Genomic DNA, 26195 nt, shown 5'->3' with positions numbered 1-26195 from the left:
TTGCTCCGCGGCATGTAGGATCTTCCCAGACCAGAGCTCGAACCCGCGTCCCCTGCATTGGCAGGCAGATTCTCAACCACTGCGCCACCAGGGAAGCCCTGGTGGCATCTTTAGGATTCTCTATGTATAGTATCATGTCATCTGCAAAGAGTGACAGTTTTACTTCTTCTTTTCCAATTTGTATTCCTTTTATTTCTTTTTCTTCTCTGATTGCCATGGCTAGGACTTCCAAAACTATGTTGAATAATAGTGGTGAGAGTTGACATCCTTGTCTTGTTCCTGATCTTAGAGGAAATGCTTTCAGTTTTTCACCATTGAGAATGATATTAGCTGTGGGTTTGTCATATATGGCCTTTATTATGTTGAGGTAGGTTCCCTCTATGCCCACTTTCTGGAGAGTTTTTATCATAAATGGGTGTTGAATTTTGTCAAAAGCTTTTTCTGCATCTATTGAGATGATCATATGGTTTTTATTCTTCAATTTGTTAATATGGTGTATCACATCGATTGATTTGCGTATATTGAAGAATCCTTGCATCCCTGGGATAAATTCCACTTGATCATGGTGTATGATCCTTTTAATGTGTTGTTGGATTCTGTTTGCTAGTACTTTGTTGAGGGTTTTGCATCTATATTCATCAGTGTTATTAGTCTGTAATTTTCTTTTTTTGTAGTATCTTTGTCTTGTTTTGGTATCAAGGTGATGGTGGCCTCATAGAGTGAGTTTGGGAGTGTTCCTTCCTCTGCAGTGTTTTGGAAGAGTTTGAGAAGGATGGCTGTTAGCTCTTCTCTAAATGTTTGATAGAATTCACCTGTGAAGCCATCTGGTCCTGGACTTTTGTTTGTTGGAAGATTTTTAATCACAGTTTCAATTTCATTACTTGTGTTTGGTCTGTTCATATTTTCTATTTCTTCCTGGTTCAGTCTTGGAAGGTTATACCTTTCTAAGCACTTGTCCATTTCTTCCAAGTTGTCCATTTTATTGGCATAGAGTTGCTTGTACTAGTCTCTTAGGATGCTTTGTATTTCTGCGGTGTCTGTAACTTCTCCTTTTCATTTTTCATCTTATTGATTTGAGTCCCCTCCCTCTTTTTCTTGATGAGTCTGGCTAATGGTTTATCAATTTTGTTTATCTTCTCAAAGAACCAGCTTTTATTTTCATTGATCTTTGCTATTCTTTTCTTTGTTTCTATTTCAGTTATTTCTGCTCTGGTCTTTATGATTTCTTTCCTTCTGCTAACTTTGGGTTTTGTTTGTTCTTCTTTCTCTAGTTCCTTCAGGTGTAAGGTTAGATTGTTTATTTGAGATTTTTCTTGTTTCTTGAGGTAGGCTTGTATAGCTATACACTTCCCTCTTAAAACTGCTTTTGCTGCATCCCATAGGTTTTGGATCGTTGTGTTTTCATTGTCATTTGTTTCTAGGTATTTTTTGATTTCCTCTTTGATTTCTTCAGTGATCTCTTGGTTATTTAGTAATGTATTGTTTAGCCTCCATGTGTTTGTGTTTTTTACGTTTTTTCCCTGTAATTCATTTCTAATCTCATAGTGTTGTGGTCAGAAAAGATGCTTGATATGATTTCAATTTTCTTAAATTTACTGAGGCTTGATTTGTGACCCAAGGTGTGATCTATCCTGGAGAATGTTCTGTGCTCACTTGAGAAGAAAGTGTAATCTGCTGTTTTTGGATGGAATGTCCTATAAATATCAATTAAATCTATCTGGTCTATTGTGTTATTTAAAGCTTCTGTTTCCTTATTTTTTTTCATTTTGGATGATCTGTCCCTTGGTGTAAGTGAGGTGTTAAAGTCCCCCACTATTATTGTGTTACTGTTGATTTCCTCTTTTATACCTGTTAGCAGTTGCCTTATGTATTGAGGTGCTCCTATGTTGGGTATGTATATATTTATAATTGTGATATCTTCTTCTTGGATTGATCCCTTGATCATTATGTAGTGTCCTTCCTTGTCTCTGGTAACATTCTTTATTTTAAAGTCTATTTTATCTGCTATGAGTATTGCTACTCCAGCTTTCCCTAGGTCTGAATTGGGTCTCTTGTAGACAGCATATATATGGGTCTTGTTTTTGTATCCATTCAGCAAGCCTGTGTCTTTTGGTTGGAACATTTAATCCATTCACGTTTAAGGTAATTATCGATATGTATGTTCCTATGACTATTTTCTTAATTGTTTTGGGTTTGTTTTTGTAGGTCCTTTTCTTCTCTTCTGTTTCCCACGTAGAGAAGTTCCTTTAGCATTTGTTGTAGGGGTGGTTTGGTGGTGCTGAATTCTCTTAGCTTTTGCTTGTCTGTAAAGCTTTTGATTTCTCCATCGAATCTGAATGAGATCCTTGCCGGGTAGAGTAATCTTGGTTGTAGATTCTTCCCTTTCATCACTTTAAGTATATCATGCCACTCCCTTCTGGCTTGTAGAGTTTCTGCTGAGAAATCAGCTGTTAACCTTATGGGAGTTCCCTTGTATGTTATTTATCGTTTTTCCCTTGCTGCTTTCAATAATTTTTCTTTGTCTTTAATTTTTGCCAATTTGATTACTATGTGTCTTGGCGTGTTTCTCCTTGGGTTTATCCTGTATGGGACTTCTCTTCCTGGACTTGGGTGGCTATTTCCTTTCCCATGTTAGGGAAGTTTTTGACTATAATCTCTTCATATATTTTCTCGGGTCCTTTCTCTCTTCTCCTTCTGGGACCTCTATAATGTGAATGTTGTTGCGTTTAATGTTGTACCAGAGGTCTCTTAGGCTGTCTTCATTTCTTTTCATTCTTTTTTCTTTATTCTGTTCCACAGCAGTGAATTTCACCATTCTGTCTTCCAGGTCACTTATCCGTTCTGCCTCAGTCATTCTGCTATTGATTCCTTCTAGTGTAGTTTTCCTTTCAGTTATTGTATTGGTCATCTCTGTTTGTTTGTTCTTTAATTCTTCTAGGTCCGTGTTAATCATTTCTTGCATCTTCTCGATCTTTGCCTCCATTCTTTTTCCGAGGTCCTGGATCATCTTCTCTATCATTATTCTGAATTCTTCTTCTGGAAGGTTGCCTATCTCCACTTCATTTAGTTGTTTTTCTGGGGTTTTATCTTGTTCCTTCATCTGGTACATAGCCCTCTGCCTTTTCATCTTGTCTGTCTTTCTGTGAATGTGGTTTTTGTTCCACAGGCTGCAGGATTGTAGTTCTTCTTGCTTCTGCTGTCTGCCCTCTGGTGGAGGAGGCTATCCAAGAAATCATTTTAAATTGAAGAACTCCAGATTCATTTTTTTACTGTTGTAAAATATACATAATATAAAATTTGCGATTTTAACTATTTCTAAGTGTACAGTTCAGTAGCATTAGTAACTTTTCGTTGTTCTTTAACCACTACCACCATCTGTCTCTAGAACGTTTTCGTCTTGCAAAACTGCAACTCTGTACCCACTAAATAACTCCTCCATCCCTTCCGCCACCCTCTTGCAGCCTCTGACAACCACCCTTCTACTTTCTGTCTCTATGATTTTGATTACTCTAAGTAGCTCATGTAAGTGGAATCATAATATATTTGTCCTTATTTCACTTAGCATGTCTTCAAGTTTTATCCATGTTGTAGCATATATCAGAATTTTATTCCTTTGCAAGACTGAATGATATTTAATAGTATGTATATGCCACATTTTGTTTATCCATTCATGTATCAATGGACACTTGGATTGCTTCTACCTTTTGGCTATTATGAATAATGCTTCTATGAACATTGGAATATCTGTTCAAGTCCCTGCTTTCACTTCTTTTGTGTTTTTACCCAGAATTGGAATTGCTGCATCAAATGGTAATTCTATGTTTAATTTTTTGAGGAACTGCCATTTTGTTTTTCCCTAGTGGCTGCCCCATTTTATGTTCCTACTAGGAATTCACAAGGGTTCCAATTTCTCCATATCTATGCTAACACTTGTTTTCTCTTTTTTGTTGTTGTTGTTTAAGAGCCATTGTAATGGGTATGAGGTGATATCTAATTGTGGTGGTTGTTTGAGTCATTCAGTCTGCCTTTATTGGGTATCTACAAGCCTGACATTTATTCAGTTCTGTGTATGGATTCTTTTTTTTTCTTGATGATTTCACTATATGTATACGTGTGTATATATATATATGTGTGTGTGTGTGTATATATGTGTGTGTGTGTGTGTGTGTGTGTGTGTGTATATATATATATCTCAAATGTTTACCACCATAAAGTTTGTTAACACATCCTTCACTTCACATAAGTACCATTTTGTTGTTGTTGTCATGGTGAGAACATTAATGCTCTACTCAAAGCACCTTTCAAGTGTACACGTAGTATTGTTAACTATAGTCACCATGGTCACTATACATTAGATCCCCAGAACTTACTCATCTTATAAGTGAAAGTTGGTAGCCTTTGACCAACATCTCCCCATTTCCCCCAGCCCTCAGCTCTTGGCAACCACCATTCTCCTCCGTTTCTACAAGTTCAGTGGTTTTAGATTCCACATATAGTTGACCATGTGATATTTGTCTTTCTCTGACTTATTTCACTTAGCTTAGTGCTATCAAGGTCTTTCCATGTTGTTGCAAATATCAGGATTTCCTTTTTTATGGCTGAATAATATTTCATCCTGTGTGTGTGTGTGTGTGTGTGTGTGTGTGTGTGTGTGTGTGTGTGTTTGTGTTTGTGTATGCCACATTTTCTTCATTCATCTGTTGATGGTTACTTAGACTGTTTCCATGTCTTGGCTATTGTGAATAATGCTGCAATGAACATGGGACTGCAGATGTCTCCTTGAAATAGTAATTTCATCTCCTTTGGATATGTACCCAGAAGTGGGATTGCTGGATCATATAGTAGTTCTATTTTTAAAGAAATAAACTGAGGAACCTCCATACTGTTTTTCCATAGTGGCTATATCATTGTGGTTTTGATTTACATTTCCCTAATGATTAGTGATGTTTAATATCTTTTCATCTGCTTATTGGGCCATTTCTATGTCTTCTTTGGAGAAATGTATATTCCAGTCTTTGCCCATATTTGAATTAGGTTGTTTTGTTTGTTTCTTGAAAAAGAAGAAGAAAGCTGGAAGACTCATGCTTCCTGATTTCAAAACATACTACAAAGCCACAGTAATCCAAAGAGTGAGGCCCTGGCATAAGGACAGACATAGACCAATGGAATAGAATAGAGATCCCAGAACAAAACTCTTGCACATACGATTAAGTGACTTTTTTTTTAATCGAAGTATAGTTGATGTACAATATTATGTAAGTTACAGGTGTACAACATAGTGATTCACAATTTTCAAAGGTTATACTCCATTTATAGTTATTATAAAATGTTGGCTATATTCCCTGTGTTGTATAGTCAAGTGATTTTTGACGAGGGTGCCAATATCATTCAATGGGGAAAGGACAGCCTTTTCAATAAAGGGTGCTGGGAAAACCACATGTGTATGTGTAAAAGAATAAAGTTAGACTCTTACCTAACACCATAAACAAAAGTTAACTCAAAGGATCAAAGACCTAAAAATAAGACCTAAAACTATAAAACTCTTAAAACAGGGGGAAAGAAGACATTGGCTTTGACAATGATTTTTTTTTTTCTTAATTGAAGTATAGTTGATTTACAATGTTGTGTTAGTTTCAGGTGTACAACAAAGTGATTCAGTTTCATATATATATTCAGTTTCATATATATACATATATATAATTCTTTTCAAATTCTTTTCCATTATAGGTTATCATAAGATATTGAATATACTTCCCTGTGCTGTACAGTAGGTCCTTGTTGTTTATCTATTTTATATATAGTAGTGTGTATCTGTTAATCCCAAACTCCTAGTTTATCCATCCCTACCCCCCTTTCCCCTTTGGTAACCATAAGTTTGTTTTCTATGTCTGTGAATCTGTTTCTGTTTTGAAAAAGGTCATTTGTAATTGAGAAAAAAGATTCCACATATAAGTGATAACATATGTTATTCATTTTCTCTTTCTGACTTACTTCACTTAGTATGACAATCTCTAGGTCCATCCACATTGCTGCAAATGGCATTATTTCATTCTTTTTTTAATGGCTGAGTAATACTCCATTGTATACATGTACCGCATCTTCTTTATCTGTTCATCTGTCGATGGACACTTAGGTTGTTTCCATGTCTTGGCTATTGTGAATAGTGCTGCTATGAACATTGGGATGCATGTACCTTTTTGAATTAGCGTTTTCTCTGGATATATGCCCAGTAGTGGGATTGCTGGGTCATATGGTAATTCTATTTTTAGTTTTTTAAGGAACCTCCATACTGTTCTCCATAGTGGCTGTATCCATTTACATTCCCACCAGCAGTGCAGGAGGGTTCCCTTTTCTCCACACCCTCTCCAGCATTTATTATCTGTAGACTTTTTGATGATGGCCATTCTGACCAGTGTAAGGTGATACCTCATTGTAGTTTTTATTTATATTTCTCTAATAATTAGTGATGTTGAGCATTTTTTCATGTGCCTATTGGCCATTTGTGTATCTTCTTTGGAAAAACATCTGTTTAGGTCTTCTGCCCATTTTTTCATTGGATTGTTTTTTTTGATATTGTTGTATGAACTGTTGATATATTTTGGAAACTAAGCCCTTGTCGGTCTCATCATTTGCGAATATTTTCTCCCAGTCTGTGGGTTGTCTTTTGTTTATGGCTTCCTTTGCTGTGCAAAAACCAAGTTTGACAAGGTCCCATTTGCTTATTTTTGCTTTTATTGCTGTTGCCTTAGGAGACTGATCTAAGAAAACATTGCTACGACTTATGTCAGAGAATATTTGCCTATGTTCTCTTCTAGGAGTTCTGTTGTGTCATGTCTTATATGTAAGTCTTTTTAAGCCATTTTGAGTTTATTTTTGTGTATGGTGTGAGGGAGTGTTCTAACTTCATTGATTCACATGTGGCTGTCCAACTTTCCCAACACGACTTGCTGAAGAGACTGTCTTTTCTCCATTGTATATTCTTGCCACCTTTATCAAAGATTAATTGACCGTAGGTGTGTGGGTTTATTTCCAGGCTCTCTCTTCTGTTCCATTGATCCATATGTCTGTTTTTGTGCTAATATCATGCTGTTTTGATTACTGTAACTTTGTAGTATTGTCTGAAGTCTGAGAAGACAGTGACTTCTCAGATATGATACCAAAGGCACAGGCAACAGAAGAAAGAAATAGATAAACTGGACTTCATCAAAGTGAAAAACTTTTGTTCATCAAAGGATATTATCAACAGAGAAAAAGTCAACCCATGAAATGGGAGAAAACATTTGGAAATCGCATATCTGATAAGGGATTAATATCTAGAATCTTTAGGATAGAGAACTCTTAAAACCCACATTCAATTTTTAGAGAAAATTAAAGGCTGTGGAAAAGAAGTTTATACCCAGTTATCCCCAGGTTCGCACCAAGCCTGGGCAGTTATCTTCAACCTTAAGTGTCTCTTTGTGGAAGAGTTACTGCCCAGATCTTGAGGATTGTTATTAACACAGAAGCCATCCAGAATTTCTGCTGATAGAATACAGGGAGCTTAATTAAAGGGAAAAATTATTTTTCTTTCTTGCAGCTAAGCACAAGAGTAATGTCTAGTGGCAGAAGGACACTGGATGAGATACACTTTCTGCCAACAGGATTATAAATCTGTTATTAATTTCAGTTCTTCTGGAAGGCATTGGTGGCTGACTCACAGCTGTGCACTGTATCTCCTTTCATCCTGGAATGATGTCTTGGCCCCAGTGCTATCTAAGCTGAAACTTCTATAAGGGCTAAAATATACCTTAAAAAGCTCCGTAATCCAGCTCTGAAACCATTTATGACAGGATATCAAGATTCTTCACATTCTGAGGGATTTTTTAGGTCAATTTTTTTGAGAGATTTTTCCACTTTGCGTAAGTGAGCCAAAGACTGGTTTAAAACTTTATTGTCTTAGAGACCTCTTCTTTCCTATGAAAGAAAAAAGTCCTGAAACAGATTATAATTGTCCAATACCGCCCCCCCGTGCCAACACACACACACACCGAACCTCTGGTTTTAGTCACCTTTTTCTAGCATTTAGAGGGTATTTAAGCTCCAGTGTGGGCCAACCCTCAGGACTGTTGCATACAGTTGTGCACGTTGGGCACTGTACAAGGGAGCCACATCTGAGGGGCTACTGTTCACATCATAGACATCCTAGGTTTGTGTGTTTATTGTGATGATTTTTCTGGAAGATGCAGCAAAATGTGTTGTTCTAACAAAATCCATATATTACAACCAACTCTTAGGGGTGGACAAAGCATCTTGATGAAGGAGTGTATTTGTATAGTTCCCAGGGAGGCTCTGTGTGGGTAGACCTACCTGCGCTTTGCTTTGGGTCACACCTGGAACTGCACGGTATGGTTTCCTATGAAGGATGCTTCTCTCCCACTCCATGGGCCCCAGCAGAGAGGCGGCTCTGGGCCAGGCCACCCTTCCGCTTGTTGGCCCTGTCTGTTTGCTCCACAGCTGTCCCACATGGCTCTCTGGGTGTCCGTGACTTTCCGTAGTGAGGGGCTTCTGTGGGGCCTTACAGTGTAGGTGGGGAAGTTAACGATCATGTCTTGGAAAAAGACTAAGCTACACAGATCCCACGGCTCAGGATGTGAGGCCCCTCAGTCACCTATGACCACGTGATGTGGCTGGTTGACAGAGTTGCACTGGGGCATTCCAGGGAGTCTGCCCTGTGCCCTCTTTCCTGGGAACCACGTCACCCCAGAGAGAAGTATCGGGGTGACAGGGCATGGCATCTGTGGCAGGACCTGAGGCTCAGGGCGCTGGCTGGTAGGCAGCTGGTGTTCTCGGCCAGTGTCACAGTGGAGCCTGGCTCAAGATGGGCATCCATTCTAGAGGACTTTTTATGAGCACCTGAAATATGTTGCCTTATCACTATTGTTTTTAGATGGAGAAGTAGATACAGAAGTAGATACAGTATATACAGTAGTACTTAGATGTATAATGATGCCACAGATGTGCTTGTGCCAGTTGCTGGTTGGTTTTTGATCTAGAAGCCTCTCCTCCGTCCTGTGGTTCACGGGGATGCTTATAGCATCATAAGCTCCTGCTTATGAGCAGAGGTTGTGTCCCCTTATCCTTGTTTCTGTAAAGAGCCCGTGTGTATTACATGCAATTAATGTGAACAAATGGATGAAATTAGGTCAAGTGGTGAAAAAATGATGACCTTGTTTCATACATATCTGGTACGGCTTATTAAATGATGTCACGCTTATTGTTAAAATAGTGTCGGTTTCTATTGTTGTCATTTATTGTAACCACCTCTGCATGGCAAGCCCTCTGCTGGGTGCTGGGGACACTGAGATGCATAAGACAAGGCCCGTGTCCTCAAAGTTTTCACCGTCTAGTCGGGGAGACGGACATATATGCCAATGATTACAGTGCAGTCAGAGGAATTTCAAAGCAAGCGTGCGTGGCAACCGTGACGAGACCGGCCTGGTGAGGACAGGCCCGGAATCTGGAGAATAAACCACTAGAAGGACAGAGCGAGTGGTGTGGAAGAGGTGCAGTCTCGTGGGCGTGGGGCAGCTGGGAAGTGCAGCTTCAGCTGGACCTGCAAATGGGACGGGGGTGGCAGCAGGTGGCACTCGACAGGTCGGTAGGGACCGAATTACACGGGACCTCTGTAGTAGTTTTCCCCGGCTGCTGTAACAAAGTGCAAACTGGGTGTCTTTGAACAGCAGAGATGTATTGTCTCACAGTTCTGGAGGCTGGAAGTCCAAAGTCAAGTTGTCAGAGGGACCATGCTTCCTCTGCGGGCTCTCGGGGAGAATCTCTCGCTGCCTCTTCCAGCTCCTGTTGGTTCCCAGTGACCCTTGGGTGTTCCTTGGCTTGTGGACACACTACTCCAGTCTCCGCCTCTGTTGTGACACCGCCATCTCCTCCTTACCCTTCCTCTGTGCCTGTCTGCCTCTGTGTCTAAATTTTCCCTTTTTACAAGGACACCAGTCCTTTTGGCTCAGGACCCGCCCTAATGACCTCCCCTGAACTTGATCTGCAAAGACTCTATCTCCAAATAAGGTCACATTCACAGTTGCCTGTGGGTAGGGCTTCAACATATCTTTTCACAGGGGACACAGCTCAACCCTAAGCAGCTTTCTTATGCTGGTCGAAGTTTCTTTTGTAGCCACTTGGGCTGTGAGTTGCTAGCAGGGGACAGGACCTCGTGTGTGCTCCGGGGGCTGGGTGGCAGCAGGGAGAGCTGAGCCCAGGACCCGTTGCACAATACCCGCGAGCCTCGGTTTTCACTTATAGAATTGGGATGACAGCTAGTGACGAACCACAGAGCAAATGCATGCAGAGTGCCCCGCACAGCCCCTGGCGGACAGTTAGCTTCTAATAAATGCCAGTGTGCCTCCCTGAATGTGCCCCAAAGCCTAGGATCCTAGGGGCCCTGACCCACAGCTGCTCCCTGTGAAGCCTAGCAAGGCGGCCAGAGCAGGGCCGCAGCCCGCCTGTCCAGAGACCTTGGGGGACGGGGGGGTGTCTTTCCACGAGCATTTCCTTATAGTAGTTACATGCATTTAAAAAAAAATGTTAACAAGTAAATATCTAGTGCTTTTTAAGGAAGCCTCTGGTAAGAAATGGCTGAGGAACAGAAGAGAAAAAAAAAGCAAACTGGCAATAAACAGGGACAGAGCCACAGGGCGGCGCTCCTCAACCTTCAGCGAGCCAGAGGCCCACCCTGCAGGGCTAGGGTTGGCCTGGGACTCTGCATTGCTCATAAGCTCCCTGCCGGTGCCCTGCCGAGGGCCGCCATCCACACCTGGAGCAGCAAGGACGTGGGGCAAACTAGGTCCCACGGCCCAAACCGATCCTTCTGCCAGTTTTCACACTTCCCATGAGCTAAGAACGGGTTTTACATTTTTTAATGGTCAAAAGAATAATATTTGTGACACACAAAACACAAGAAATTCAAATTTCGATGTCCACTATCAGAACACAGACACACCCACTCTTTAACATTGTCTGTGGCTGCTGTCCCAAGTGCAACGTTGAGTGCGTGGGACAGAGAAGGCATAAAGCCTAGAATGTTTGCCATCTGGCCTTTGTGGAAGGGATGCGTCGACCCTGAGGGCGGTGCGGCCCGGTGCAGCCAGCAGGGGGCAGCAGAGATCTGCGCGTGGGCCGGGCCTCCCGGGGCTCAGGAGGGATATTTAGAAATGCGACAGGGCCTAAGCTGAGGTTTAGGAGGGAGGTACGGGCCTGAGGTAGAAGGGCAGTTAGCCCGGGGAGATGGGGCGGGGTAAGTGGAAAGCGCCCAGGGTAAGTAGGGCAGTAAGGAGCTCTTCAAGGGCCCAGGGCTGGAGGCCCAGGGATGCCAGTGGGGCTGGGACCGCAGGCTAAGGCAGTAGGGAGCCACTGGAGGACTGAAAGCGGAGGAGAGAGCATCACCTTGGAGGGAGGGGCTGTAGCTGGTGGCCGTGCCTCTGGGGAGCGACCGCAACAGTCCAGGGCCGAGAGGACGAGGGGCTGAGGTGGAAGGGCAGTGGGGAGGGGCCGGCAGCACCGGTGACACAGCCCACGGCTCGCGAGCGCCCTGTCCCCTGGAGTCTGCATTTTTGCCCAGGAGAGGCTGGACGAACGGCGTCTCTCTCTTTCCTTTCTCTTTGCCTTGTTTTTCTCTGCTTTCGCAACTCCAGTGCACTTAGGGTGGCTCTCTTTTTGCTTCTGGTCTGGCTCTCTTCTTTCCTGTGGGTCCCACAGATACGGGATTTCACCCATTATGAGCTGGTTCTACTAGTTGAGCACTCAGCCTTCGGGTGAGGCCTTCTTTGTTCTTAAATAATTATTTTGTGGTGGGGCAGGGACATGGCTCAGAGACTCCTGTTAGAATTTGGTGACCGCCATTGTGAACCCCAGAAAAATGCACACGGGCAGGTGGACTCAAAATCTGAGATAGGATTTCAGGGCCGATGTGCTCCCTGAGCCCCCTAATTTAGGACCCCTGATGGGATGGGTGTCAGCTCAAGGTCAGCTGAGGGGTTAGCTGTCCCCAGCTTTAAGGTTTTGGACTTGATATCAGAGCCATATGCCCTCCTCCCGAAGGCCTCCCCGTAATTCCTGATTGTCTTACTATCCCCGCCCTTCCTCCTGTCTTACGGAGAAGACGTGAATACCTGTCTTTCTTTGGGATGGATTAAAGCCTTCCGAACACACAAGACCGGAGCTCCACTGACCTCCTAGGATGGCAGGTCTGGCGGTTCTTGGCTGTGTTGGGCATTGTGGAGCCTCTAGGGAACTTCCCAGAGCAGCAGAATCCGCTTCTGGCTTCCAGCTGGGGTCGGGGTGGCAGTGGGCTGACCTCTCCCTTTGCGTTGGGCCAGGAAACATTGTGTTCACAGAACTGCGGACTTGGAGAATTCTATTCTGGGGGTCTTAATACATCATAAAATCCCCTTGCCTTGAAACAAAAAGAGTACTATATCAGATGGAGTCTTATTTAGGAAATTATTAGCCTCTATAACTAGAAATAAGTAGATTACATTTTTTAAAAGATTAATTCAATCTCCATAACAATGTTTAAAGGAATGTGGTCATTCCATTATGAAATGTTTCCAAAGGACAAATGGAAGCTTAGAAGCGTGAACTGGTTTTCAAATTATCCAGAATTTAAAAATCTGATCCAGCATCAACTTTCAATAAGAGCAGTCATTTCCAGCAAGTATGGTCTCTTACTCGTGTGTCTGTGTGTGTGTAACAGCAGCTTTAGTGGAACATAATTTATGTAGCACAAAATTTAAATGTACAATTTCATGGTTTTTGGTAAATGTATGGAGTTATACATCACTACAGTCTGATTTTAGAGCATCTCTGGCACCCCAAAATGGTCTCCTACTTTTTAATCACAAATGTGATATTAGAAAAATAATTTTAATTTATTATGTCCTGTATCTGCATCATCTAAGTTATATTCTTAGTAATAAATGACCTTTATTGATATCTCTTCCAGGCAAGCACGAGACAGCTGGAGCAAAACTCTTGCAATCTTATCAGAAGCTGAGGTGAGTGTTGTCAAAGGACAGGCCGTCCTGGGCCCTCAGGGACTAGAGCCGAAGGACGTGCTGAAAGAACTTACAGATCTCTTGACTTTCAGATGTCACTGCTTTGGAATGTAGCTTTTTTAAAAAAGATGATAAAGTGCCTGAGAAAGATTCAGAGATGTTTCCAGATTCTTGTGAAAAGCTAGAAGGAGCTAGCGTAGGATTTGCTCACAAAACATTTTATTTCTTGAATTCTGAAATCTTGTAAGGAAACTAAATATTGTTCTTGATGGCACGTCCAGTGAGATTCTAAACCAAGCACTTGCTTTTATGAAACATTCATGTCGCCAACATCTTGCCCAGTGCTTGACACCTTGGAGACATCTGTGGAATAAACATTGGTAGATTTGAATATTGGCCTGAGAGATAGTAACTTTACTGAATACCCAGCCATCCTGAAGCTAGCAGTAATTCACACACCTGACTATGCTGAATTTATTAAAGTATTACTGAAAGCTCTCCACCAGAAGCTTTTTTTTTTGCTCATGGTGAGATTTTCCAATCTCAGGACTTTTTCATTTTTTTACTGCATCCCCCCACCCCCCCACTTCTTTTAGCACAAACTTCTAATTGCTCTTGTGGTCAGTTTTTACATCCATGACATTTGGGGCATTCTGCTGCGTGGTGTTCACTGAGAGGACGCTCAGGGCCACACGGCACACCCGTGTGGAGTCCGGATTCCAGAGCAGCCAGGCCACGGAGCCGGTCCCGAGCACCCCAGCTATTCTGCAACACACAGATGGAGTGCAATGCCCAGACCTTAGACCACATGACGCCCATTTCCCACACCCAGCCCCCAGGGAATCAGGCCCTGTGCAGAGCAGATCCAGGCAGGCTGCTGACCCCTCTTCTGAAAAGTGAGGCAGTGTTTAAAAAAAAAAAAAGGCAGAGAACTTGAATTATAGGTTAAATACAAATGTTGTGTATTTCTAAGACTAATATTTTAAGACTCATAACTCCTTTCTTACCCTTGTATTTTTCCTCGGCAGCAAAATTTCCGTGGTTCCTCCTACTCCACCCCCTCTCAGTGAAAGCTGGTGCAGCGGCAGCCCTGGCAGGGTAACGTGCCTGTTCTGTGTGCCTCCTGGGGAGGGGAAATGGGAGAGAAGCAGGGGAAGAGAGGGGACCTGCGAGCTTTAGCCTCATGGCAAAGGGATCCAGCTGTGGCTGGAGTGGGTCATAAGGCAAGGAGAGAATGGGGGTCCCGATCGGAGGCTGAGGGGTGCTGGGCCCTGCCTGGTGTCTGCACTTCCGTCACGCTCTGGGGGCCGTGGCACCATCCCCCCGTCCCCCGCACCGTCAGTGGACGCATCTCCTGCCTGTACCCCATGTCCTCGCCTGCACCCCACATCCCCATCTATTTACGCTTGTCATTTTGTTGGTTCTCTCCCCTAACTGTGCCCCTGAGCGTGGGGTTCTGGATGGGCTGCCGTGTGTCAGGGGTCTCTGGGGGTGGAAAGGAAATACAGGTTGACGCACAGGTGTGTGATTCGCAGGCCTGGGAGTATCTGTGGAAATGTGCGTGTGTGTCTTTGAGGGTTTGTAGGCGCTAACATAAAGGAGACCAGGACTGTTTCCTTCCAAGGAAGTTAGCTGTGTGATCATGGGGCACTTACCTGGGCTCCCACCTGGGAGGTGGAAATAATTCTCATCTGGTTCGCCTCCCAATGGCTGGTGTGAGAAATTAACAAAATAACGTCTCTGCTGGTACTTGGAAACTGTAAAGTGCCATGGAAACACATGGTCTTGATTATTTTCATTGTTATTACTCTGTGTATTAAGGGGAGTAACTATATCTGTACAAAGGAGGATATACATGTCTGCTGGTGAGAGAGAGAAAATACATACATTCTTTTTTCAATTTCAAACTGAGACACCGGAGTGACCTTCAAAATTCTGCTCTACTTTCTCCTAGAGAGAGATTTTAAGTGCTCTGAAGTTACTCAAGCACAGATGTGCTCAAGACATATTCCTGGGTTGGGTGGGTGGGTGGATGGATGGTGGGTGGGTGGATGGATGGTGGGTGGGTGGACGGATGAATGGATGGGTGGATGAGACTCGCAGAGGGGAGGGATCCCATTTCTGTTGTTTCTCTTCCTTTTTCTTCTCTCTTCTGTTTTGGGAGGCGGAACTAACCCTTGGCTCCAGTCTGCTTACCTTGTCCCTGGTACCACCTTCAGCCCTTGTGTCACATGCATTCTGCCCGTATTGGCGTCCCTTTTGTGCAGAGCTGGGGTGGGGTCCTAAGAGAAGGAGGCTAAAGAAGCAGGAATTTACTTGGTACAGTCTTTGAGCCCATGAAGTGTCAGCTGTTATTTCTGTGAGGTAGTTGCTATCGTGTCAACAACCCCATGGTGATGCCCCTGCCTTTAATGCAGGTGTCAGAACTCAGAGGAGAGAAGCTGAGTAAATAGAGGACAGTGCCCTCTGCCCCAGACACACACACGCACGTCTGCACACAACCCGAGAACGCACACCCACCCTCGCCCGCATGTGCCAGGGTTTGGGGGCTGGCGGCCTGGAGGCTGCCAGGGCAAACACAGGTCATCAGACATAACTCTCATTCTCTCTCCTTCTGTCTCTGTTTTAGTTCCAGGAGCTTGGTCAGTTTAAAGGATTTAATAAGTCTGTGGAAAATTTGTTTCTGTCTGTTACCGCCCACATGAAAAGTAAGTGGATGTTTCTACAGGGGTTCTTCTACCGCCGTCCAGGCCAGCCGTCCCCGCGGGCCAGGGCCTGGCCGGTGACCTCGGCTGGGCAAGGGCCACTCTCTTGTCTCTGGCTCCTGGGGAAAGCCACAGCCCTGGGCCCTTCACCCCTCCACCTGTATTTGCACCAGCGACGGCTCTGAGGGGCTGGTGTGTGTTGGGACCTTTCTAGCTGCCTGGTGTAGAAGGACGCCCCAAAGATTCCAGACAGTAGACTTGAGAACAGCGTGGTTGGCACTGCTCTCGGAGAGGAGAGGCTCTGACACATCTCGGGGGAAAAGATGAACACCCGGGCGCTTTGGCGGGACACGTGCAGGATCTCCTCTAGAGAGAAAGAGAAGATCCACAGCCTTACCCCTGCTCAGTGCATGCGGGAGATACGTCATAAATAGCAAAGCGTGGGGGCTCATGGTGCATCAGGAGGGAGGGGTGCTCTGGAGTTGCGCTGTGCTATGTGGTAGCCTCTGACCACACGTGGCTCTTGAGATGTGGCCGGAGTGAAATACACATTGAATTCCGGAGACTTAGTGTCGAAAAAAGGGTGACATTTTTCATTAATACTTTTAATATCGATTATATATTTTCACAATGCATTGGATATTTTGCATTAAATGAAATATAGTATTAAAATTAATTTTACCTGTTTCTTTTTAGTTTTTAAAGTGAGGTTACTAGAATATTTAAAATGACATAGGTGAGCTGTGTTATCTCCCTGTTGGACGGCGCTACTCTAAAGGTAGTTTCAAGATGGAGACAAGGATCTCATGGGAAAAGGAAGCTCTTTTTAAAGGACGCACTGACCGTTGAGAGGCTCTCGCTGTGTGTGGGTCCTTCCTCTTCCCTTCACTCATCTTTATTCTAGACTATTATACTGCAAAAAAAAATTTTAAGTCATCTTTTCAGGGTTTGCTTTCCGAAATGGTTATAAGGATACCCCAAGTTTTGCTTTCACCTCAAGATGTGGTTATCTAGTTATACAATCTTTGTAAGGAACCCCTAAAAAAAACAGCTGGTTCGTTCGGCTGCCTTCTTTGCATTTGGGCAACCGGACACTCGGGACGTATGCCCTGAATGCAGAGTAACCTGGGTCGGGAGGTCGCCCTTGAACCCCGCCCTGACGGTGGCTCCGCCTGCAGAGACGTGGGGACACACAGTCACCCACGTTCAGGATCCAGCCCCTCGGTCCTGTGCAGGTGCCCCGGGTCCAGCGCGGTGTCGGGGACTCCCCTCCTGGCCCCAGAGCTCGGGGTGCAGGAATCCCGGAGGGAGGGTTCCCGCAGGTCCTGGCAAAGCTGCGCACTCCCACCTGTCATCCTTGTATTGATTTTCTAGAACTCTCCAAGTCGCAGAATGACATGACCTCTGACAAGCAACGCCCAGCTGTGGGTCCCAGGCAGTGCGAGGGCCGGTCGGAGAGGAGGAGCCAGTCGGACACCGCGGTCAACGTCACCACCCGGGTATCCCAGGCCGCCGGCCGCCCCAAGATCACCCTTCTCCCCATTTTCTCCATAGATTTCTTCATCCTTTTACTTCATAGTTAACCACCAAGCAGTCTGAAAAACGTACTTATAAACCCATCCATTGGCTGGGGTGCGGGTACAGGCCAAATGAGGGTTAAAATTCAATTTTATTGAATTTGGAAAGTGGTTCAGAACAGGGAAAGGCTTCCACCTCATTCCAAGCCCCCGGGGTTTCCACGTGACCCCCGAAGCTCCCTGCTGGCTTCAAGGCCACACCAAAGGCAAAGGCTCACCTGCAGGCCTGCGATGTGCCCAGTTATTCCTGGTCTGTGGATACTCTCATTCTGTCCTGTGTCGGGCTTCCAGCAACCTCTGGTTAAAATCTGTCCCGATCTCTGATTGAAACTATTGAAACCATAAACGCTGCATGTTCAGGTGTGATCCTGAGGGAGGCTCTCCACGTACCTGAACTGTAAGAGATCTCACCTAATAAAGGCCTTTAGGGAAAGAATTTCTCTTTCCACCAGGATTGACCGAGCCAGAGGCAGATGCACTGGAGTGTGAGGGCAAGCGGACTTTAGGGTCAGAAAACCTGGGTTCTGGTCCAGCTGAGGTGACCTGGCTGTGGCAGACGCCAGCACCTGACTGTTTGCAGCTTTGGTTAGCTGGGCAGGACAAGTGCCCTTCTCTGCAGCAGTGGGCTCTGTTCAGGATGTCCCCAGACAGACTGTTCTGTAGGCGAGGGGCTGAGCACAGCCTTAGTCTCCTGCTGGGACTTCCACATACTCTCAAGATGCTAAATCCAGCCTCCATCCACATCACATCACTTGAACTCCCTGAGCCTCCGAATGCCCCCTGCCCCCGCCTCCCCGGGGAATGAAGGTGATAATACCTGCTCTGCCCAGAGCAGCACAGTGATCTTGTAAAGATGCCCTGAGATAACATAACAGCTAAACTGCTACCTAAGTTATCTGAATATAAACCTAAATTGCCAGCACTTGTTACTATGTGCCAGGCTCTTGCTGAAAGCTTTACCTGAACTCTCTTTTTACCCTCACACCACCCCTCGAGGTGGTAGTGCATGTGACCCTGTTTACACTTAGAGAAACTGAGGCTTAGGGAGATTGTCACATGGACCTGGTGACATAACCAGAAATGGTGGGCAGTCTTAGTTTGGAGGCTGAACTCTGGAGCAGTGATTCTCCACTTTAATGTGTATGTGAGTCACTTGGGGAGCTTGTTGAAATACAGATTCCGAGTCAGTAGATCTGGGGTGGGCATGAGACGCAGGATCTCAGGTGTGTTTCTAAGGCACTCGCCAGTGAGCAGGCAATGCTGCCGCGGTCCTGGGACCTCACTGTAAGGGCAGGGCCTGGAGAGTGCGCCATGTGTGTCCGGAAGGTCTTTGAGACCCTCAGGTGCAAACACGTGTGGGTTCCTGCCGTCTCCACCACCCTACCTGCTGTCCCTGAATCAGTGGATGGAGGAGAGGGTCAGTGTGCGTTTAGGTGACACTGTGTTCTGGGCATGATGGAGTGTTTGTTACCTACTTTATTACATTTCATTCTTAAAATTCCTGAGAAAGATATTGTTACTCCCATGATAAAGATCTAGAACCTGAGTTTTAGTGAGAGGTTACCCACCTTGTCTCATAGCAGTAGCTTGTAAAAGGTGGAGCTAGGAACAGAACCCAGGTTCGTACGATTCTAAACTCTTAACCTCTTCGTTATGTGCCCCACATAGGAGGACAAATTAACTTTTTTAATCCTTAAACAAGCCTGTGAGGTCTGTGCTGTTACTGTCCCATGAAAGATGAGGATTGCGGGGCCGAGAGATGACCCAGAGGGAGCGTGGTCAGGGTGGCAGGGCCAGGTGGGGCCTGCTCCAGGGACCATTCCTGTAACGCCTGCCAGGAGACGCCAGCAATGCTTGCAGACTGGCACGGTTCCCACTTCTGGCATCATGTGCCACATGCTGGGGCATCCCAAGTATCTGTAGGCATAGCTCCAGACGTTCTGGAGCTGACGTAATGTGGCATCTGTGACATCACCCTCACGGGCTGCAGTGCAGTGGGATGGGCCTGCCAGACGAGTGCAAGGTTCTCTGAAGGGCTGGTGGTGCTCAAGGGTAGAAGTGAGGAGGAACTGGGGGGGCCGTGGCTAGAGAGCCTCCACTGTGTAGACCTTCTGTGCAGTGTGTGTCCACTTGCCCGCCACACTCCTGGCAGGACACACTTGTGACGTTTTGTAGGCATTCTCTCTCCCCACTTGAGGATATGGCTGTTTTAAAGAGAAATTTAGCCAAATGTTTATAAAGTACTCAGTAATCATGGAATGATCTATAAGTGCTAAATAATTATAGGGCTGGAGTATAAAGAGTACATCTTTATTTTTTTAAATACTTTTAAAATAAATTTATTTATTTATTTATTTTTGGCTGCGTTGGGTCTTCGTTGCTGCGTGCGGGCTTTCTCTAGTTGCGGCGAGCGGGGGCTACTCTTCGTGGCGGTGCGCGGGCTTCTCCTCGCGGTGGCTTCTCTTGTTGCGGAGCATGGGCTCTAGGCGCGCGGGCTTCAGTAGTTGTAACACACGGGCTTTTGAACTATATGAAAAAGCTTTTCTAACACCTTCATTTCTGAAATCCTCCCCTTGGATCTCCGGCTCCTCCAGCCCTGTGTCTCCTCCCCTGTGCCCACGCTTCAGTGTCCCCGAGCTACCTGTCCTCTGGACGGCATCACGCGTCACTGTGCGTGTGTGATCTCGTGTCCGGGTCTCTGCCAGGCCTTTTGCGTCTCTGCAGTTGCTTTGGCCTCTAGCAGGTCTAGGAACGTGCTCCATAGCTGACCATCACGACAGCCCCTCCACTCGGGATGCCTTACCTTTGGGTCTTTCCCCAGCCAGCCCTTGACACCCACTCAGGTCACACTCCCACTGAAGACCATCCCAGGTGCCTCTTCTGCGTAAGGTCTCCCACTCTTTCCCGTTGACTTGGCTCGTACTTCCATTTTAACGGTGTGCATTTCTAATGAGCTAGTGAGCCCTTGGAGAGCAGACAGGCATCTTCTCCTCCTTCCTCCCCTCCTCCCCCTCCTCTTCCCACTCCCAGGACATAGAGCAGCGGCACATTGAATAGAGTGTTGCTTAACAAATGTCTGATGGAATTGAGTTGAGTTCTGGAAATTGAGAGCATGAACAATAATTTAGAGGTAATCACATCTTTCATTTGTTCTGTAATAGTCTTAGCTTTTTATTCGTGAAACTTATGACCATAGTGCAGCTGTTTATATTTCCAAGTTCTGCTTCCAACCCAGTGTCAAAACCTAAAGTCTCGATTTGGAAACTTTGTCTTTTCAACCAGGAAGAGGTTTCCCTCCCTGCTCTGTACTAACGCTGTCCGATAGAACTTTCCTGCCACTGCCGCATGTGGTTACTGAGCACTTGATATGTGTCTAGTGTAACCAAGGAGCTGAATTTATTTTATTTGATTTTAACTGATTGGAATTTAAATAGCCCCATGTGCCTAGTGGCTACCATATTAGAAAGCACAAGATGTACATGTTATAGGAGAAGTACCGACTATTAAAAAAATATTTTTATAAAATTTAGAGACATATTTTGATTTTTTTCCTTTTTTTATGAGCACATTAGAGGCTGTCAGGCTGAATACTATATTTCATGTGATTAAATGCCTGCGTCATCATTAAGGTCAAATGTGGGCTTCAGTTTCTTTAAGACTTGTACTAATCCATAAGTAACCCACCCATCACTGTTCACGAATGTCCCGAAGCTTGATGACGTCTGCCTTGGGGCCCCGTGTGTGTATGCGTTTATCCAAACGGAGGTGTGGCCTTTTACTCAGCACCCGGACGTTTGCGTATTAGTGACACGCAGGCCATGCTCGCTGAAGTCATCACATTTGAACAAACTCAAACTGGGATGCAGACTGTACTATACTAATTCTGTGTTTTCTTTTTCAGAAGGTCAGCGCCCCAGATATTCTGAACCCTCTTAATCAGGAGAGTCCCAAATGCCCTACTAGCCCTGTTTTGAAGCAAGAGGATATCTCATCCAGTCCAGCGCCCAACACTTTATTCTCAGGAGGCTTGAGACACGTGAGTCTTGTCTCATATCCTTGACACGCGACGTGTGGTTGTTGCCATGACGTCAAATTGGATTGTTGGGCAACACGAGTGCCATGTTGTCTTGTGGGATAAACTGGAGCGTGATATAGAGTGCAGAGGTGATATTTTACTTAGACTGAGAGCTGGGAAAAGCCTTGCTGTACTCTGATGGTGGTTTTCTTTTTTACATCTTATTGTGAACATTTTCATTCATACAGAGAGCAATTAATAATAAGTAGTGGTGTCTTTGGATGAGAAGTGTTTAGTTTTGAGGAAGTCTGATTCGTCAGATTTTTCTTTCATGGTTACTTCTCTGTCTTATCTACCCATAAGTCATGAAGATAGCCTCCTATGTTTTCTTCTAGAAGCTTTATAAGAGTTTAGCTTTTATGTGTGGTCCATGCTCCAGCTCATTCCTTTTTGTGAATGGTGTAAGGTACAGATTGAGGTTCATTTTTCCCCATATGAATAAACAGTTATTCCAGCACCATTTAAAAAAAAAAAAAAAAAAAAGGACTCTCATTTTTCCATGGACTTTGGTGTCTTTGTTGAAAGTCAAATGACCATGTAAGTGTGGACCTTTTCCTAGGTTCTCTCTTGTGCTCCACTGACCTCTTTGTCCTTATGCCAAGGCCACACTGACATGATTACTGTAGCTTTGTAGGAAGTCTTGAAGTTGAGTAAAGTCCTCCAACTTTGCTCTTCTTTTTTTTGAGATTGCTTTGTGGTGTTTTTAAATGTAGTGTCTCTTCATAGGCAGGCCTTTTTATTACTTTATTCATTATTCAAAAACATTGAATGAATGTTTACTCTGTGCCTAAACATGTGATATGTGCTTGATATGTTAGATGGAGCCTTGGGTGAGGGGCCGTGAGGTTTCAATTACAGTCATGGATCTTTAACTTATTCAATGATCTTTTTTTTTTTTTTTAATTAATTTATTTATTTGGTTGTGCTGGGTCTTAGTTGCGGCAGGCGGGTTCCTCACTTATGGCGTGAGAACTCTTAGTTGCGGCATGCATGTGGGATCTAGTTCCCTGACCAAGGATCGAACCCGGGCCCCCTGCATTGGGAGTGCGGAGTCTTATCCGCTGTGCCACCAGGGAGGTCCCTTATTCAATGATCTTAAGCAATCATAAAGACTCCCTAAACTTCAGAGTCCTCATCAAGGAGATGGTATCAAAGTTGTTCTTTTTTTTTGGCCATACCGCACAGCATGTGGGATCTTAGTTCCCGGACCAGGGATCGAACCCGCGCCCCCTGCACGGAGCCTTAGCCACTGGACCGCCAGGGAAGTCTGAAAAGTTGTTCTTTTTATTTCACTGGATTGCTTTGGGAATCAAATGAATGCTCACATTCCGTGGCGTAAGACAGTGGTTAAGAACTCAGCTTCTAGAAACCAACGTCTTGGTTCACCTTCCAGCTCCTTTAGTGGCAAGGAGTGTGGTCCAGAGCTAGTACTTTAACCTCTCTGTTTCTTGGGGTTGTTGTATTTTAGTGGAACATGGTGTTGATGTCAAACTTCCCCCATCTCCATGAATGTCCAGTCGAATATTCAAAAGTCATGGCAGAAGCCGGCTAGACCTTGAAGAATAGCTAACATCCTTGATTCAATCCACTAAATGCTAGCAGCTCCAACCCATCTGTTGGCTCCAACCACTGTCTCCTGTGGGTGGTCCTGCCTCCACGAAGACCCCTGCTCTGCACACTCACTACTCAAAATGTGGGACCCAGCAGTGCTGGCGCCACCTGGGTGCTTGTCAGAAACCAGAATCTCTAGCCTTACCCCAGGCCTGCTGGAGTCCGAACCTACAACTTAACAAGAGCCCTAGGAGATTCATATGCACGGTGAGGTTTCAGAAACACACAGGTTGAGCCCTGGCAATTTCAAACCCGAGTAAAGTATGGCGTTTGTTAAGGATTCTTTAACAGTCCAGGGCTGTGCTGTCCAAGGCAGTAGCTGTTCAGTTCACACAGCTCCTCTTGTGGGCCCTTCGCAACTCGTGCTGAGGGCAGCCTCCTGTCCTGGGTCGCACAGCGGTCCTAGCAGAGCCAGACGGGGTTACCCTCCGCTTCTTGGATGCCCTAAGGTCATGAGAGTCTGGGGTGGTCCTGCCAGGGTATCTCGGAGAGCTGGTGTTGGAGGATGGCTCAGCACCTTCCTAAGTGGTGTTTATACTGGAGAATAGTTGAGAAAGGTGAAAGCACTGAGGAAATGCTTCCCCGAGGGTGAGGTAAACAAGGGCGGCTCCAGAACATTCTCTCCTAGGGTTGAACCCCGTGGTGGGTACAGACAGGGGAAGCATGGGAGTGGCCTCTGGGAGCTTTTCCGAGATCCATGGGGAGGTTTGCTTCTACCCCAGGTAACATACGGGCTCCAAGGACTCCAGCTAGCTTGAGCCTTTACAAGGCTGATCCAGGAGGACGAGGCTGAACCCTCCTTCCCAGGGAGCCCACACTGTCCACGGTCTGCTAGACTGGCCTCTGAGCTCCTTCAAGGCCCAGAAACCAATGCAGCGGCAGGGGCCGGGGCTGGGATCCACCCCGCAGTGCTCCGTAGGGCCTACCCGAGCTGTGCACCATCCCACACCTGCCCCCTCGCTCATTCCACTCAGCAGCACTGGCCCTAGAACAGCCAGACTCACGCCTGCCCCGGGGAATTCCTGGGGCTGTTCCCTCTCCCAGGCACCAAGCTCACGCACTCCCTCCCTTCAGGTCTTTGCTCCAAAGTCACCTTCTCAGGAGGTCTACCCCCGCCCTGCCCTGCCTGCCTTGCCTTGCCTTGCCTTCACCTGCTGTCTGTTCATCTGCGTTCTTATCTCCTTCTACAGCTATATAATTAGCTTACCTGTGGTTTGTCATTTGTTGTAGTACCCAGGTGCCCAGAGCGGTGCCTGACACTTCAATGGCACTCAATAAATATTTGTGACATGGTTGGATTCATTCGTATCAGAGCTATTATTGAAAGCCTACTGTGTGCTAACTACAGAGCTAGGAGCTTCACCTCCCGATCATTCTCACAACGATCCTGTCCATGGAAATGGGATAATAATAAATGCTATTATCCCATTTCACAAATGGGAAAACTGAGGCTCATGGAGGTTACGTAACTTGCTAAGGTCACGCGGTCACTGCAGAACTCTGACTGTGAGTCAAAGCCCAGGTCTTTTGTCTTATCCCAGGGGAGTTGTTGAACTCTTAAACTGCCCCCCACACCCTGGTTCAGCTTTGCTCACTTGGGGCTGATCCACACCTAGAAGATCTTTCAGAGTCGTCGGGAAGGATGCCCGGGTAAGAGGATGTGGCGAGTGTATGCATCTTACTCAGACTGTTTCTTAGGGAAGTACCTCCAAACTATCGTGCAAATTCAACCCGGCTCTCTCAACTCCCTTTCGTCTAAACTCTTCTCCAATTTGTGCCCTGAACATTTATCATCATGAGATTGAATTATTACATATTCAATCCGAACCTGTTCCCCTTAGTCTGAAGCAGTGTTTGTTTAAGGAAACTAAACTCCCACAAAGCAAATACATTTTGTTTCTTGCCCAAAGATGTTGCCTCCTCTTCTGAGAGACATTTATATTCTCTGAGAAACAGGAAGTTGGTGCTAGAAAAAGCTTATTAAGTCTCTGCTTATTACAAAAGTAGAAATACAAATGGGTAATAAATAGGGGAAACACTCAACTTCCTGAGTAGTTAAATCAGTACGAAATGAAAGCAAGTGCTATTTGGGGACCATTTTAGCAAATTTAAAAAGTGACACAGGGACGTCCTTGGCGGTCCAGTGGTTAAGACTTCGCCTTCCAATGCAGGGGGTGCAGGTTCCATCCCTGGTCGGGGAACTAAGCTCCCACATGCCTCATGGCCAAAAAACCAAAACATAAAACGGAAGAAATATTGTAACAAATTCAATAAAGACTTAAAAAAAAAAATGGTTCACATCAAAAAAAAAAAAACAACACATCTTAAGACAAAAACAGTGCACAGCTTACCGTTGGCCAGCATGTGGGAGAGGCAGGTGTTCACGTGAACTGCTGGGGTGAACTGGAGCGCAACCGGCGATGTACATCAAAGGCTTTAAAATGCATGTTCTTTTCAATCCAGATATTTTAGTTACAGGAAATATTCTTTAAGAATCATCATGAATGTTGCCAAAACTGTGTATATGTGGATGTCAAAGACAGCATTGTTTATAATCTTTTTAAATTTTGAAACATTGAAAATAGCCAAAAATGTCTAAAATAGGGCAATGGTTAAATAAATTATGGTACATTTATTCAGAGGAATACCTTGCAACTATTAAAAATAATGTGGTTAAAGAATATTAATGTGGAAAATAGATATTGATAAACAAAGATATCAAGTTACAAAATAGTATATAGTAGCCCATATTTATAAAAACAAAATGATTATACTGTAGACACTGTAAAACAACTGAAAGGATCATATACCAAAAGGTTGAGAATGGTGGGCTTATACTTTTTTATTAAATATTTTTTGGTCTTATCTGTATTTTCTGTATCTTCTCCATAAACATGTAATGTTTGTGAGAAGAAAAACCCCAATTTGTGTTTTTAAAAAAAAAAGACATACAAAAAAACCCAAAAAAAACCCTCCATTCATTAGGAGCTAGAACTTGGTAGAGTGGTAAATTTTTAGCGATTCCCTGGGGGGGGAAAAATCATTAGAGTTCCTGTCTGAGTTTCCATTTTGCCTTTGCTTTTGTTTTTTAAAAAATCTAAAAAGGAATGCATTTATATCCATGTTTTCATGCAGTTGACATTCTCCCTGGCAGTGAAGACACTGTGACTGGCCAAGTGACCAC

At 44.8% G+C, this 26195-nt stretch overlaps 1 protein-coding gene across 4 annotated transcripts in view; it reads left to right on the top strand.

Annotated features, from left to right (window-relative positions):
* The window catches only part of SYTL3 (synaptotagmin like 3), a 96294-nt gene that overhangs the window by 42093 nt on the left and 28006 nt on the right, over positions 1 to 26195 (top strand). For all 4 annotated transcript variants that reach the window (XM_082475554.1, XM_082475557.1, XM_082475556.1 and 1 more), the window contains 5 exons: positions 12992 to 13043; positions 14072 to 14141; positions 15673 to 15751; positions 17123 to 17247; positions 21227 to 21361. In XM_082475554.1, coding sequence (XP_082331680.1) covers positions 12992 to 13043; positions 14072 to 14141; positions 15673 to 15751; positions 17123 to 17247; positions 21227 to 21361 — 461 coding nt within the window. The remainder of the gene's footprint in view (positions 1 to 12991; positions 13044 to 14071; positions 14142 to 15672; positions 15752 to 17122; positions 17248 to 21226; positions 21362 to 26195) is intronic.

The sequence above is a fragment of the Balaenoptera physalus genome, assembly GCF_965194825.1.
Source record: "Balaenoptera physalus genome assembly, chromosome: 9".
In the NCBI taxonomy this organism is placed as follows: domain Eukaryota; kingdom Metazoa; phylum Chordata; class Mammalia; order Artiodactyla; family Balaenopteridae; genus Balaenoptera; species Balaenoptera physalus.
Note: the sequence above shows the minus strand (reverse complement) of the source record. Positions and strands in the feature narration are given on the sequence as shown.